At 30.8% G+C, this 14245-nt stretch overlaps 2 protein-coding genes across 2 annotated transcripts; one reads left to right on the top strand and one right to left on the bottom strand.

The window, feature by feature from the left end:
* Positions 1-11: 11 nt before the first annotated feature.
* Positions 12-7833, top strand: LOC146530103 (uncharacterized). Its single transcript, XM_085200701.1, has 19 exons — positions 12-36; positions 121-277; positions 360-375; positions 593-706; positions 822-902; positions 1660-1710; positions 1798-1900; positions 1974-2077; positions 3044-3212; positions 3464-3612; positions 3700-3821; positions 4000-4057; positions 4134-4316; positions 4416-4531; positions 4918-5174; positions 6071-6195; positions 6388-6509; positions 6718-6829; positions 6896-7833. The coding sequence occupies exons 1-19, from the start codon at positions 12-14 to the stop codon at positions 7790-7792; spliced, it is 2961 nt and encodes a 986-aa protein (XP_085056827.1). The 3' UTR covers positions 7793-7833.
* Positions 7834-7835: 2 nt separating this feature from the next.
* LOC146530102 (uncharacterized) lies at positions 7836-14016 on the bottom strand. The gene is made up of 19 exons (XM_085200700.1): positions 13977-14016; positions 12840-12931; positions 12692-12754; positions 12440-12545; positions 12248-12354; positions 11977-12157; positions 11358-11506; positions 11038-11159; positions 10855-10955; positions 10584-10804; positions 9881-9996; positions 9699-9807; positions 9349-9499; positions 9123-9262; positions 8927-9042; positions 8731-8851; positions 8348-8554; positions 8004-8240; positions 7836-7922 (listed from the first exon to the last, which is right to left on the bottom strand). Exons 1-19 carry the CDS (start codon positions 14014-14016, stop codon positions 7917-7919), a joined length of 2385 nt encoding a protein of 794 aa, XP_085056826.1. The 3' UTR covers positions 7836-7916.
* Positions 14017-14245: the final 229 nt, after the last annotated feature.

Here is a 14245-nt window from a genome sequence, read left to right as displayed (position 1 = left end):
CACAGCTGGTGATGTCAGAGGAACCAAGATTACCAGGTATTTTTCCGAGTTTATGACAAATCCAAATCAAATATTATAATATTTTTTTGTGATTCTTTATTTGTTGTATAATATTTTCAGTAAAAAATAATATACCCATATGCCAGCGTAAATGTCGCATTCCAAGAAGATTACCCGCACGACAACGTTCACAGAATAATTCGAAATCAATAAGTGAATATGTAACTAAAGATCAGCTATTGTATATAAAAGAAATTTTGATAGAGCTAAATTTTAGGTAACTTTACAGTAATTTATTTTCAGCAAAATAAAGGTGATTCAATGTATCAATCACGTAATGGTTTACGATATATGGCCAGGCCTGCTTCTTCTGAGGTAAATATTCAATATTTTTTATTTTATCTTTTCTTTACATTATTTTTCTATTGGATTAAGAAATCGTCGTCCCTTATAAATTCTAGTTAATACTTTATTGGACTACTTGTAGCCTGCAGCTTTGGTTTGCATTATTTTTCAAATATTTTGATATTGGATTTTAGATAATTAACGAAATTATCAATGTATTATTTTAATATACTCCACTCTAAAACAGTCACATCCAAAAACTGCCAATCAAGTGATTGAAATTATGGGAGACATAGTTCAAATCCAAGAAAAATCTCGCAGCTCCCGACCTGGCCGCGACAAACTTTTACCTGCACAAAAAGTAAATATTATTTGTTATTGTCTCCAATATAAGTAAGATAATGGAAGAGAAAAAAAATCTTCTAACTTTTATAGTACATTCATAGATTTCTTTTTAAAACATCGTGTGTTTTTAGAAACCGGTGCATAGAAAAAAAAATAATGACGCATCTCTAAATGAAGCCAGAAAACAGATTATTACAGTACCTGTTACACAGGTATCATATGATTTTTATTTCATTCATTTTATATTAATACTAGCGGACCCGGACGCGGCTACGCCTGCTTGAAATATAAGAATATAATTTCTATAGAAATATAATTTCAATCTAGATGAAATGCTAAAAGTGACTATTATATTTATTTTCATAAGGATGAATATCAAAATGACGCGGTAACGAACGCGGTCGCGTAGCGACGACGACAGAACATGGCAGAATAAATTGCATGTCAAATTAGAAAGTATTTTAATTTATTAGTACATATGTGTAATGTAATATTATATAGCCTATAGCACTTCTGAAGTATGCAGCTTTCATACAAAACAAACAAACAAACAAACAAACAAACAAACAAACAAACAAACAAACAAACAAACTCTTCCGCTTTATTATATTAGTATAGATATATATAAACATAAACGTGAATGTTTAAAATTAGGTGAAATCAGGGTAAAACTTTGATAACCTAAGCTTAGCTGTGCAATTGTGCAAAGTCTTATTTTGTTATATACTTACAATTAAAAGCTTTTTATTATTTTAATAAATAAAACCAGTCATTACGCAGATGCACAAGCATTCGACTGTAAGCGCCATAGGTTACGAGTTCGATTAATACTCGAAGTAATGGAATATTTAATATTTTCATTTCCTTGCTCAGATAAGGGGTTCCGCCACTGAACACGCAAACCCTCCAGATAAAAAAGAACTTTCAGTATATGGGAAAAATAGTCTATAAAGTTATTTGTTTTTTCAGAATTTCTTATTGAAACCTTCAAACCAAAATAGAAATCAACTTCCTAATCAGGTGATTGTTTAGATTTTTTATTATTTCAAAATAATTTTGAATTGGTATTATTAAAGTATATTGAAATAAAATATTAAAAAACTTCAGGAGACGATAAAAAAATTTGAAGATCTGGAAATCAAGAAGGATTTATACGATAGTCCATCACTTCATGATGAAGATGAGTTATTTATAGATTTTAATGACGAAGGTTGTAAAAATTACCACTGTATTAGAGCATGTTGTCCTATCGCACTTAATATAGTAAGTATATTATATTTTAGAAAATGTATCTTCAAAAAATGATGAAGTGATGCAACTTAAAACTTTATGGCAAGAAAAAATAGTGCAGTTTGATCGAATGAAAATTGAACTCAATGATAAGCAGGTATTTAAACAAAAAAATAATAATTTAGAAAACACACTACAGAGGCATAATGAATAATATTTTTTACTCAGTGACAAAACTTCTCATGGCCAAAACATCTCCATATACTTTAGCTGTAAATATCCCTGTAGTCTTTTGAATTTTAGCAGTCGAAATATCGAGTTGACATAACTTGATATTTTATAATATGAGTTATAGGACAATTACAAGGGAAATCGTCTTCTTCTCTACAAAGTACAAGGTCTTCTTTTCAAGGTGTATTGCTCTCATTTGCAAGCTGGTTTCTATTATTAAAATTTCTGCAATTTTTTAATTTATTATAGACTGTACATTCACATACAATAATGAACCTTTCGCCGTCAGATCTGTCGAGATACTCGACGCGTGGCTTTCCAGGAATAGAGGATTTGTACATAGACAAACATAATAAAATAATTACCATATATTTATTTGTTAAAATAATTACAATATCCTCGTCCGTTTTAATGTGGGATACACATCCACCATCATCGTTCTCCTTCATGAGTGTTAGTTAGTTTACACAAGTACAAAACGTCCGTCTTAATAAATGATAGAAGAATAATATGTGTGTGTCTTTATGGGTTTACTCGAGCGTGTGTTAGTTTGAGTGGAAATATTAAATATTAGTTGTAGTTCATATAATTGTCAGGAGCAGTGGCGTAGCTAGGGTGGTGCGAGCGGGGCGGTCGCACCGGGCATCAACAGGAAAAGGGCATCAAAGTCGATGATCACTTTGTTTTTTTTAGAAGTCATCGTCGATGATTACCTTTTTTTTTAGAACTCATCAACAGGAAAGGGGCATCAAGTCCCACGAGCCGCACCGGGCAGCAAATACCCTAGCTACGCCACTGGTCAGGAGTAGTCTAGAGTTATTTCATTAAAATATATTTGAAATACTCGTATGTAATTATGACAACGACGATTAATCAATTTGCTAATTTCAAGAATGTGTTACTGAAAATTTATGCGGCACTGCAAAACACAAAAGAAAAGTTGACAACACTGGGGCAAGGCACCCACTTGCCATCCATCGATAACTTACGGATTATGAATGTAGCGCATATGACCCCTAATCAACTTCTACAAATGTGTACCGAAAGTGGATTAAAAATAGGTATGTTAACAATTAAATTACCCAAATATAATTAATATAGCCTATATTTAGAAGCGCCAGAATCATTTCAACAATAATTATACTCGACTCTCATCGTATGGAATACATTAAATTAGGAAAAGTTAAGTGAGAAAATATAGAGGAGACATTTTTGTGACAATAGTTATACTCATTTTAGATAAGCAGAAAATTTTCTGATGTGTTTGTGTGAATTGATCTAAATAATTATAATTATTTATTTATTATTTTAGATAGCCAGCAACTAACAAATAATATTTTAACAGTTGATATAAAAAAAATAAACGATATTCCTACACGTTTAATATCTACATGCGAACGGACTTTAGCGTCTAGAAAAGAAATTATTAAATGCTTCGAAAACTTAGAAAATCAAGAAAAGGTTACATACATTTTTTATTATTTAATTAATAGAAAATGTAGTAAATAAATTCATTTCAAATAACAAATAAAAGTTCTTTTAATTTAGGGTAGCTCAAGGAGTACTTTTTCCAAGAAAATTAATGAATTCATCTTAGAAAATGAAACGCTGAAGAGTGATCTACATAATGTGAAAAATATTTTTTTAAATGATTTGAGCGAGTTCTTAAGGTATAAATTATGAAATAAATTTATCATATTTAGGCACTACACTTTATTTTGTTTTAAGCAAACTGCAATTAAAGTCGGTTTACAGAAAATGCTGTGACGAGATATTAGCATTTCAACAGCGGAACCAAACTTTAACACATGACCTACAAAAATTACGTTCACAAAGTACATATTTTAGAAAAAAAGTAGCTGCTCTTGAACAACAAAGAGCATCAGCAAACAAATTTAAGTTTGAGGTAATATTAGTGTCTTATTTACGTACATAATCTGATAGCTTTATAAGGTAATTATAAAAAAATACATTATTTTTAGGAGCTTTCAAAAGAGTTAAAGGAAGAAAAATCTAAGTCTCAAATGTTAAAACAAAGGCTGACACGTGCAGAGGGACAATTAAAGATCCACGAAGAACGTGTGACGACCTACGAATCTGCTTTAGATCAAGCTCGTACACAAACGAGGAACTTAGAGCGAACCATTCAACAATTAAATGAACAGGTTCGCGCTATTATTACTTAAAGAAAATATGCATATAATTTCATTGTAATAATTAAAAATAAATGAAAATAAAATGGTATTTTGGTCTTTGTGTTATAGAACCGTCGCATGCAAAATGATTTCGATGACGAATTGAATCAGCTAAACGATTCTATGAAAAAAAATACTAAAAACTTAGAAGAAATCGCACATGCAAGGGAAGCCTTACAATCTGAGTACGTATACTAGAGTTATTAATTTAACCTCTTTTTAGAGTGTAATTACGTTTTTAATTTACGTTGATTTTCTTTTAACTTCACGCTGTATCTCACATATAACAGAGTAGGCAGGAGGAACCTGGGAACGTTATCTTAAGACCCTCCGTTTTCATTGAGACACTTCCGTTGTCCACTTCATGCAGAATTCTGTAGGCGTTGCGTGTTATAATTGGCGGAACGCCGCGCTTTGTGTCTTTACCAAAGCGAGGAAATTAAACATTGAAAAATTAATTTCTTGAAGTGGGAATTGAATCCATAATCTATCGTATTTACAGTCGCACGACTGGCCTCAAATAAATAAATAATTACATTAAAAGTGTTATAAAATTTTATCGATCAAACAGAAAAGAGAGCCTCAAAATACAACTTGATGAACTTTCAAATCATTATCAAGAGCATGTTAAAAATTTGAAAACTGAACTGAGCCAAGCTACAGAAAAAATAATTAACGACGAAGATAAATACAAACAAGAAGTAGAAGAACATCAAATACTACGGTCGACAAACATTCTACAGAGTGAAAAACTTAAAGAATTAGAATTACGTCACGAAAACACTTTGAAGCAATTGGAGCAGACGGAAGTGATGCTAAGTGAGCAAATTACTAATTAATCAAAAGATTTAATATTTTGTATGGCATTAGTTTATCCCATTTTAATTAAGGTCATCGTGATGCAGCGGAATAAAATTTGATTGTAAACTTGTCTTATTGTCCTTTTTCATATGTATTTGAAAAGCTCCATTTATGGTGGAGAATTTGATCGCGGAAAAGGAAAGAACGTCTCACTAAAACGAAGAAATGAATAATTCAATCCCCCGAGTGGGAATAGAACCCACAACTATCACGTTTATAGTCAGACAATCACACTTCCTCAAATTACCGTCTCTTAAAATTAAAGATGATAAAAAACGCTATTTCACAAGTACAAAACTTAATGATTTTCCGGTTAGGCGTACCACATTCTACAGGATTTAATTAGCTTTTTTATATGGTTTCTCATTAGATACAATAAATTATTATTATATAAAGAATGTTTTTTTATAAAATTATATATTTTTGTTTAATATTTTAAATTTATAAATTATTTTTTTACTCCATTCGTTTTTGAAATTATCAGATTCGCTATCATTTACATATACAGGCGAAAATATATCACTTATATAATGTACTTATATTTCGACATCTTTCATCATAATTAGATTTCGTATATATATCTGAAGTTATACTATACTTATAATATGATGGAAATTTTACACCTTTTGTTTTGTTACTGTAGCGAAATAACGATATCTATATTTATGTTATAGGAATCTAATTAGATATTGATAGAAATGCTCTTTTCTTTCGAGTAGAAAATATATTTCAATTTCCACAGTAAGTGCGTTCTGGTCGCTTTGTCTAGTGTAGACTCTACAATATAGATTAAAACAGTTAATTCAACAAAACATTCCTATTAGTATATCCGATTTAAAATGGATGCTGGTTTTGCTTTACAGATGAAACGATAAGGTATAAACATATGAATGAAGAACTGAGACTTGAATTAGATAAGAATAATGAGGAAAAAAATAAATATAAAGTTCATTTGGATGAATTAAATAGTACCTTAACTGAATTACGTGTAAGTTTCTTAATTTAACCGTGACTTTCTCAATTTTACTTACATGCTACAGCCATATACGCCAAAAGCCACAAATACTTCAAATTAATAATTTTGATGAATGAAAAAAAAGTATATATTCTACATTGGACTGTGTTCCGTGATGATTTAAGCCACTACAAAAGTAGTACTACAAAAATAAGTATTTTTTAGGAAAATCTACATAGAGCACATGAAGTAGAAGAAAAATTGAGAAAGGATGTTACCAGCAAGGATAATTATATTATGGAATTAGAAAATAAACAAATATCATTACATCAAAAATCAAATGAAAAGTACTTTTTTTATACATTATATATTGAAACCTATTATTTTATTAGTTTCTTTTTATATTAGTGCATATTTATGGAAATAGTTCCTAGTTTTGAGAGTTACTTCTTTTTACTCGCTTCTAGGTTTGAGATGAATACACAGACCGAGAAAGTAGCTTACAATCCTTACTATAATATAAATATTGTTTTCTTAATTTATTTAATTTTTCAGTGACAAAAAATTGGAAACATATGAAGAACAATTACTTTCTTTAAAAAATTATATTACAACGTTAAAGGAACATTTCGGGCAATTTCAAAATATAACTGATATACATGAAATGGTAACAACAATAATATTTAGTTTTCTACGTAGTTGTCCACATTTTATAAATACTTTTTTTTTTCAGATTAAACAACAAAATATTCAGCTTAATGATGTGAAATGTGAGAATAATAAACTATTAAACGAAATTGAAAAGAATCAAAATAAATTAGAGCAGTTAAAAAAAGCAACAGAAGAGCAAGAACAAATAATTTTGCAAAATCATAGCGTATTACAAATGTTATCTGAAAAGAAAGACGAACATGCACTTTCTTTACAACTCAATAAGGAAATTAACGATAAAAATAATAAAATTGAGTCAGTCATTGCAACTGTAGAAATGAAAAATCAACAAATATCTCAATTGGAAAAGATAATTTTGACATTAGAAGAAAGTAATCGTAATTTTTCTATGCAAAGACAAAAATATCATGATAGAATTAATTTACTTGAAAATAAAATTAATCAGTATGAGAAATTAGCAAATAGAAACAACCAAGTGCCACACGACAGTCTTGATAAATTAATAAAAATTCTTGAAAATGAAATAGATGCTCCATACGATTCTCAAGTGACAAAATGTGTGGAAAAAGACAAGATAAACCACAAAATATGTAACAATAATCATGGAATGCCTGACAATACAAAATTATTTTTTGGTACAGAAAGTAATAATACTAGCCAAATTATAATGAGCAATTTTAATAGAAACATTTCGGCATCTACTTATGAAGAAAAGCAGAAAGGCGACAGCTTCGACTGCAAACAAGTGCCAAATATTGACACTCATGAATATCCATTCTTATTGCAGTCAGGTTCTCAAAATACCTCATCCCCTTCGGTGGTTAAAGATGATTTTTTACAGATTAAAGAAATTCATTCGCCTAGTAAGAAGCAGAAGCAAAATCTATATTATATAATGCCCAATCATGCTCAAGAAAAACGGAATAAAATGTATAAATTAGCTGGTCACAGAGTTTAATAGCTTTTATTTATTTTTGTTTAAATTACGTAAATAATAAACATTTATGTCATCAATATTTTATTAATACATTGTTTAATTTACTACTACACATCTTAGCTTTGTGACTCATTCCAAAAATTGCTCAAATCTGAAACAGACATAAAAAAATTATATTAAAATTAATTCTGTTATGTATTTAAATTAATTATCAAAGCAACTAAAGCAATACCAAACTATATTGCTTAGAAGATTTCCGTGACGTGGCATTGTGTCGATTGCGAAGAATTTCTCTTTCTAACATAGCTCTACGTCGCTCAAGCTGGGTTCGCACTCTGCTCTCCCGCTCTAACTGCATGCTCTGCGATAACACAACGCTCTCTAGGTGCAACACACGGGCTCGTTCAGCGCGAAGAGCTGACCAGGTGTCAGCAGCGCTGGCGCAAACTGATGTTAAAGATCTCGATACCTGAAATTTGATATATGAAAACGAAGTATTTTAACATATACTAAATTTTCGTATAATTCTTTCTGGATGGATAAAACCTTTTACATTTATATACATTATATACAAACCTCAGTGTAAATGTTGCTATGAAATGAAGGTGGGTCGGTTTGCTCTTCTATACTAGCGGCAAGATCTCGCCGCGCTCGAATAGTGCGAGCAAACAGGTCCGCCGCGCGCTCGTGCCGCTCTAACATGAGGGCGCGAGAGGCAGCTGCTGACACTAAAGCCGAACGCTCGCGAGAGAGCGTCTCCACTTGCATGTGCATTTCCAATAACTAAATTTTATAATGTATTTTTATTATTTTTAATACATTTTTTTATTATTAAATCCTAGTCAAACGAAACGCGCCATACCCTACTGCCCTCTTTCCCCTAGTTTACTATTACCTCTTTATACAAGCTAAGTACACTATATTTTTTTGTGAAAAAAAAAGTATACTAGACTTCTGACCTCAGTCTGCATATCCTGATATGGAAGTAGTTCTTTTGAATAGCATTCATAGTTTCTTAATCTCATAACTTCCAGTCTTAACGTAGCTAGCTGATTTTCATACTCGGTCATACTTTGCTCCCTGAAAGTATAATAAAGCATTGATGAACTTGCAATATAAATCTCGCCATAAAGATAAAGGCTAGATATGGTGTACATTAATTTTTCATTTTCTCTTTGTTCCTCAATAACGTGCTGTAGTTTCATAATTTTCTGTTCTCTACTTAGTAATTCCGCCGCCATTTTATCACTTTTCTCAGCACCCTCTTCTTGCTGAAATACGGAAACGGAAACGTTTATCTTTAGACAATTTCATTTTAATAATTCTCAAATAATAAATGTGGTTTTCTCACCGCAATTTTTGATAAAGAATTTAAAAAGCTATCTTTGTCTGCATGACTTTGACGAACTTCTTCTTCAGCACGCGAAAGTGCAACTTTGGTGACTTGTAATTCTTTCCATATTTCTGTTTCTCTATCCGATGGTTCATGCTCTAAAGAAAAAAAATGATTATAAACTATTACAAATAAAATATATACCAACATTTTCTCTCCAAAGTCACGTTATGCTGATACAAACCTTTAGTGGGGATAAATTCAAGACATCGTCTGCGCTCTATATCCACTAGACGCTCAGAGCGTTCACGTAAAGAAATCAATTGTTCTTGTAACTCCTTAATGCAACTTTCTAATTCAATAACTCTTTCTTCAGCAGCCTTCTTATTCTTTTCCTTAAAGTATACATTACGAAACCTTTTCTATCAGTAATGAAATAATTACGTACATATAAATATACATACACGAAATACTTTCTTAAAAAATCGTTCTTTAATTAATTTATTTATTTTATTACTCTGGATTGTATAACAAAAGATATATATATGTATATATGTATGTATATGATCATTAATACTTTATACACTTTGGCACCTGTTGTGCTACCTTCGCCTGCAGCATCTCGATGCGAGTCTTCTCTTTCTCCTTCCGCTCCTCAGCAGCTTGCTCTGCTATATCGGCTTGCTCTCGTAATTCTTTAACTCTAATAAATACCAAAAAAATATACACAAATGTACTTAAATGTCGTAAATAATATGATAATAATGAGTATAAACCTTATTTCTAGTGCATCCCGCTGTCTCGATAATGCATCTATTGTCATTTCACCCGTTTTTGAAACTTCAATTAGTTTTTTAGATCGCGCATCGTAACTTGATTCTCGATGACGATGCTGTTACATATGACATTTTATATTATAAGTATTATTAAGCATATAAAAATTTATTTAAATAATATTCCTAAAATAACTTAAAAAAACATAAAACAAGATCATTTTATTTATTACTCTAACAGCGAAAGTTTTAAGAATTACTTAGTGAAAACTCTAAACATATGTTTTCACTTTCCCACAAAACGAACTAATAGAAGTAGATATAGAGCTATGAGATTTTATACCATCCAATACCAAAGTATAAAAGTACACATGGCATCTTTCGACACGAAATTTTAAATGCCATTGTAAGAAAAAATATTATTTGACTACGTGGCTTAAATATTATATGCGAGGTAATCTGAGCATTTTAGTTCCCAATTTTCAACAAAGTAAACGGTAGAAGAAGCCGAGTATTGTGACATTCCGTTATCATTATTCTGCCCAATTTACGAGACAATGCTCGTTGAGTGTCGGTTATCAAGCCTACGCTTTGTCTTGTAACCATAACGGAGAAATGAAAATAATTCATTCCCCCCAAGTGAGAATAAAAGTACCCGTAACCATACACAACATATGTTCCTAAATTATATAACATTTATAATTACCAGCTGCTCTAGATCATTGTATTTTCGTCGCACGGATTCTAGCTCATTTTTAGTTTCTTTCAACTGCTTCTCAACTGTTATGATACGCGCTCGTGCCACTCGGAGCATACTCTCGGCTGTTGCTACTACCTCTTTCAAAGATTCCCGCGCTGCCTTCTCTTTAGCTAACTCATCACACACAGACTGGACAGAAAATAATTTTAAAAAGGTTTTACTTTTTACTTTATATGTAACCAAGATATATTCATTATGTTTATTAATACCTGATAACCAGGTGCGTTGATTTCTTCAATTTTATGTTGAAGAAAGGCGTTTTCTTTTTGAATACGTTCTTCCTTTTTTTTAGCTGCTTCTCGATCTATCCAGGGTATCCTAAGTACATATTAAATTTATGTTATTATAACAATAATAATTCCATTTACTTTGTTATTATTAAGTATCACCCACTACTCACTTGGCTAAATCCAAAGAGTAAGTAATTTTAGCTTTTAAATTTTCAGCAGTCCCAGCCACCATTCTGTGTAACTGCTCAGTTTCGTTATCGAGTTCTATATTTTTTGCTTTCCATTCAGAGTTCTATAAATGTTACAACATATTAATGACTAGCATATTAGATAGATAGCAATTTTACAAATATACATAACTTTTTATGTTTCTTAACAGTTAAATCCATATTATTTTAAAATCAATAGACAAGAAACGAAAGCCCTAACAAGTGTTATCATTCTTTAAAATTAATTAATATTAATTATAAAAATGTAATAAATTAATAACAGTGTGATAAGTGGAGCGATCACTGCGGTGCTTGGATCGTAAAAGGTTTATTAGATCAATGCGTCGAGCCATAATCTCAGCGCCCATGTGGATAACTTCCTCTGGTATTGGATTCAGCTGTGCCTGCAGTTGTTGTAAAACTTGCGGACCTGACAATCATCAAATATGTATTTATAATATTTCAACACTTTACTGATGCCGTCGTTGAATAGCAAGACAGTATCTGCTGTCCACATTATGTTTGTGGAATCAATACCTTTCGGGGAGTGAGTATCTATAAATTATCTTTTTTTTCTGGTACTCAACGATAGGTACGTCACTCAATCCGGAAAGTCTTTCAAAAATGACCGAAAATTAAGTATATGTCTTAAAACTAGTTTCTCTCAGCTTTACCAGCTATAAGAGCTTACATGAACAATTAAATACATACGAATATATAAAACGAATATATATGTTTTTTTTTTAATCTATCAGTCTATGATTTATGCCTAGGTACCTATAAACATACATTATAGTATCTTCAAAAAAACATACGAATATTACGGGATTATTATAGCCCAATATTGATAAAATATAGACACTCAATATCAACTTGATAATATATTATATTACTCTGTACCGAAAATGCCGCTTATCTCCGAGTTCATTGGCATTTCAATGTCGTTTCTCAAGAGGAGCAGCAAATCATGCGCTGGCCAGCCTTTTACTGACACCACGCGCACATCTCCTACACATTCGTCTGCTGTTCCGGTCCGCGACTCCAAATCTTTTATTGCAGCATAATACTCCAGCAAGGAATTCTGTTTTATATAATTTTTATTATTATTATTAGATATTGCCAGGTTTTATCCAATATTTAATATTATTAATTATTATTTGATACAACGTACCTGTAAACCTATGACAGTTTTTTTCAATTTAATAAATTCTCTTTTTTTCGTTGCTAATGTGCGCATGGACTTGGTCAATACGGCAGGCGGCATTACAATGTCTTTTTCTATCGATAAAAATTAACCATTAATTTTCATTATATGCATTTTAATTACATATTTTTTTTACTTTATTAAATACTTATAGCTTACCTGGTTCTTGAAACATGTGGTTCTGACAACTTTTAGGTTTATTTAAATTGTCCGGAGATGATGCACTTTTATCCTCAATCTTTTGAACAGATGTTTTTGACATTGGCTGCAATTGAAAGAAATAAAATTGTCGACTGAGTGCTTTTATTAGTTCTAACGGCAATGTCTACTACTGAAATTAGAAAAAAGGTGTATCTCCAAATATTTTATATTTATTACATTAAGATTATAATTTTTCTTAACTTAACTTACATTTAAAGGTGATAAGCTTTGACATCTTCGATCTTTTGAGGGCGGTTTCATTAGAGAGGGGTCCTTAAACACAATTTTATTCCATAAAATCACATACGAAATGTACAATTAATATCTTAAGGTTTATTAATATCTTGTTGAGGCTTACGCGCTGTTTCGGAGACATTACGGGTTCCAACGACTGTGCTCTCTTGTAGCAAGGTGGCCGTAATTTTCGCTTACGTGTAGCAGTTATATTTTCTAAATTTAAAAATATTTATAATTTAATAAATAAAGATGAACATAAAAATATATTTTCTATACCTTAATGCTACAAACGGATGTTTTTTGAAGCGTATATCATACGCGTTATATTGAAAATATTTTAAATTAGAATATTTATAAAATTGCAAATTAAAAGAGTTTAAATTCATATTGTGCCAAGTATAAATAAAATTTTAAGTAATATATACTTTGGGTTGCAGAACTTAACGCTGCGCTTTGCCTCGACACCAGAGCGAAGAAATATAAACGTAAATAAATATTTCACTTCCTCGAGTTGGGATCGAACCCACAACCATCGCGTTACTTTACCGCTGCTCCACTATGGCGATTAATATAAAATAAACCACTGATATTACATAAAAATTGCTACGAATGAAGAACTGAACTAAACATATAGATAAAAATTATAGAAATCCAATGTGTGCCAGAAAGTATATATTTTTGTATACTTACAAAAACAACTGACAGCTTCTACTATCGATACATTTAATCTAAGCAAATGATAATGCTGGTCGTAAACATTTCCTTAACAAGGTGAAATAGATCAAGATTACAATAGAAATATTTCATTATATAGATCAGGGTTTTGTTTTTTGACACTGAAGTGACATATCACTATTTTTGCCGAATGATATCTATTATAACTTTAGTGTGTTACAATTATACTGCTCCAATATTCGAATCAGTATTGTTTTTGTCATTTCAATTCTCGTTAAAATTGTGGAGACCAGAATGAATAGATTTGGGGTTTTAAATTATAGTCTTTTCGTCTTACAAGTAAAGTCAGGCTTAATAGTTTAGATCTATTTGAAATATGTAAGGCGAAGACAGTAATCAGAATGGTACGCCACTTTTTACTGCTGTTCCCGTAACATAGGGAGAAGTGTTATGTATGTATTTGAATTAAAAGAAGTTTCGAATTCTTATGTTAGTAATATTAGAATTAGAATTTATAAAATAAATAAAGTAGAGTTCCGTTAGTTTACATAAATGTATGTATATAGTCTGTGTTTTAAAATACCTGAACTGGAACTAGAATTGTTATTGGTTTTTTTTTCCATTTTGTAATTTTATCACTTGAATTTAATAACTAGAAGATTTGTCAATTTACGAAATCCTGACAGATTATTTTTATTCTCGAATGTCAAACTGGGAGTTTATATACATTCATTAGTAATGTATAAAGTAAAAAAAAAAATTCTCGCTGTCACACATCCCATATGTAGCACACAGCAGCACAAAAATTATTTCAGTTTTATTGTTATGTAGACCAATATTTCGTATTTTTTT

This window comes from Heliconius melpomene, chromosome 17, assembly GCF_056956725.1.
Source record: "Heliconius melpomene rosina isolate 202511_hmr_F chromosome 17, ASM5695672v1, whole genome shotgun sequence".
Classification (NCBI taxonomy): domain Eukaryota; kingdom Metazoa; phylum Arthropoda; class Insecta; order Lepidoptera; family Nymphalidae; genus Heliconius; species Heliconius melpomene.
This window is presented reverse-complemented; position numbering and strand designations above follow the sequence as displayed.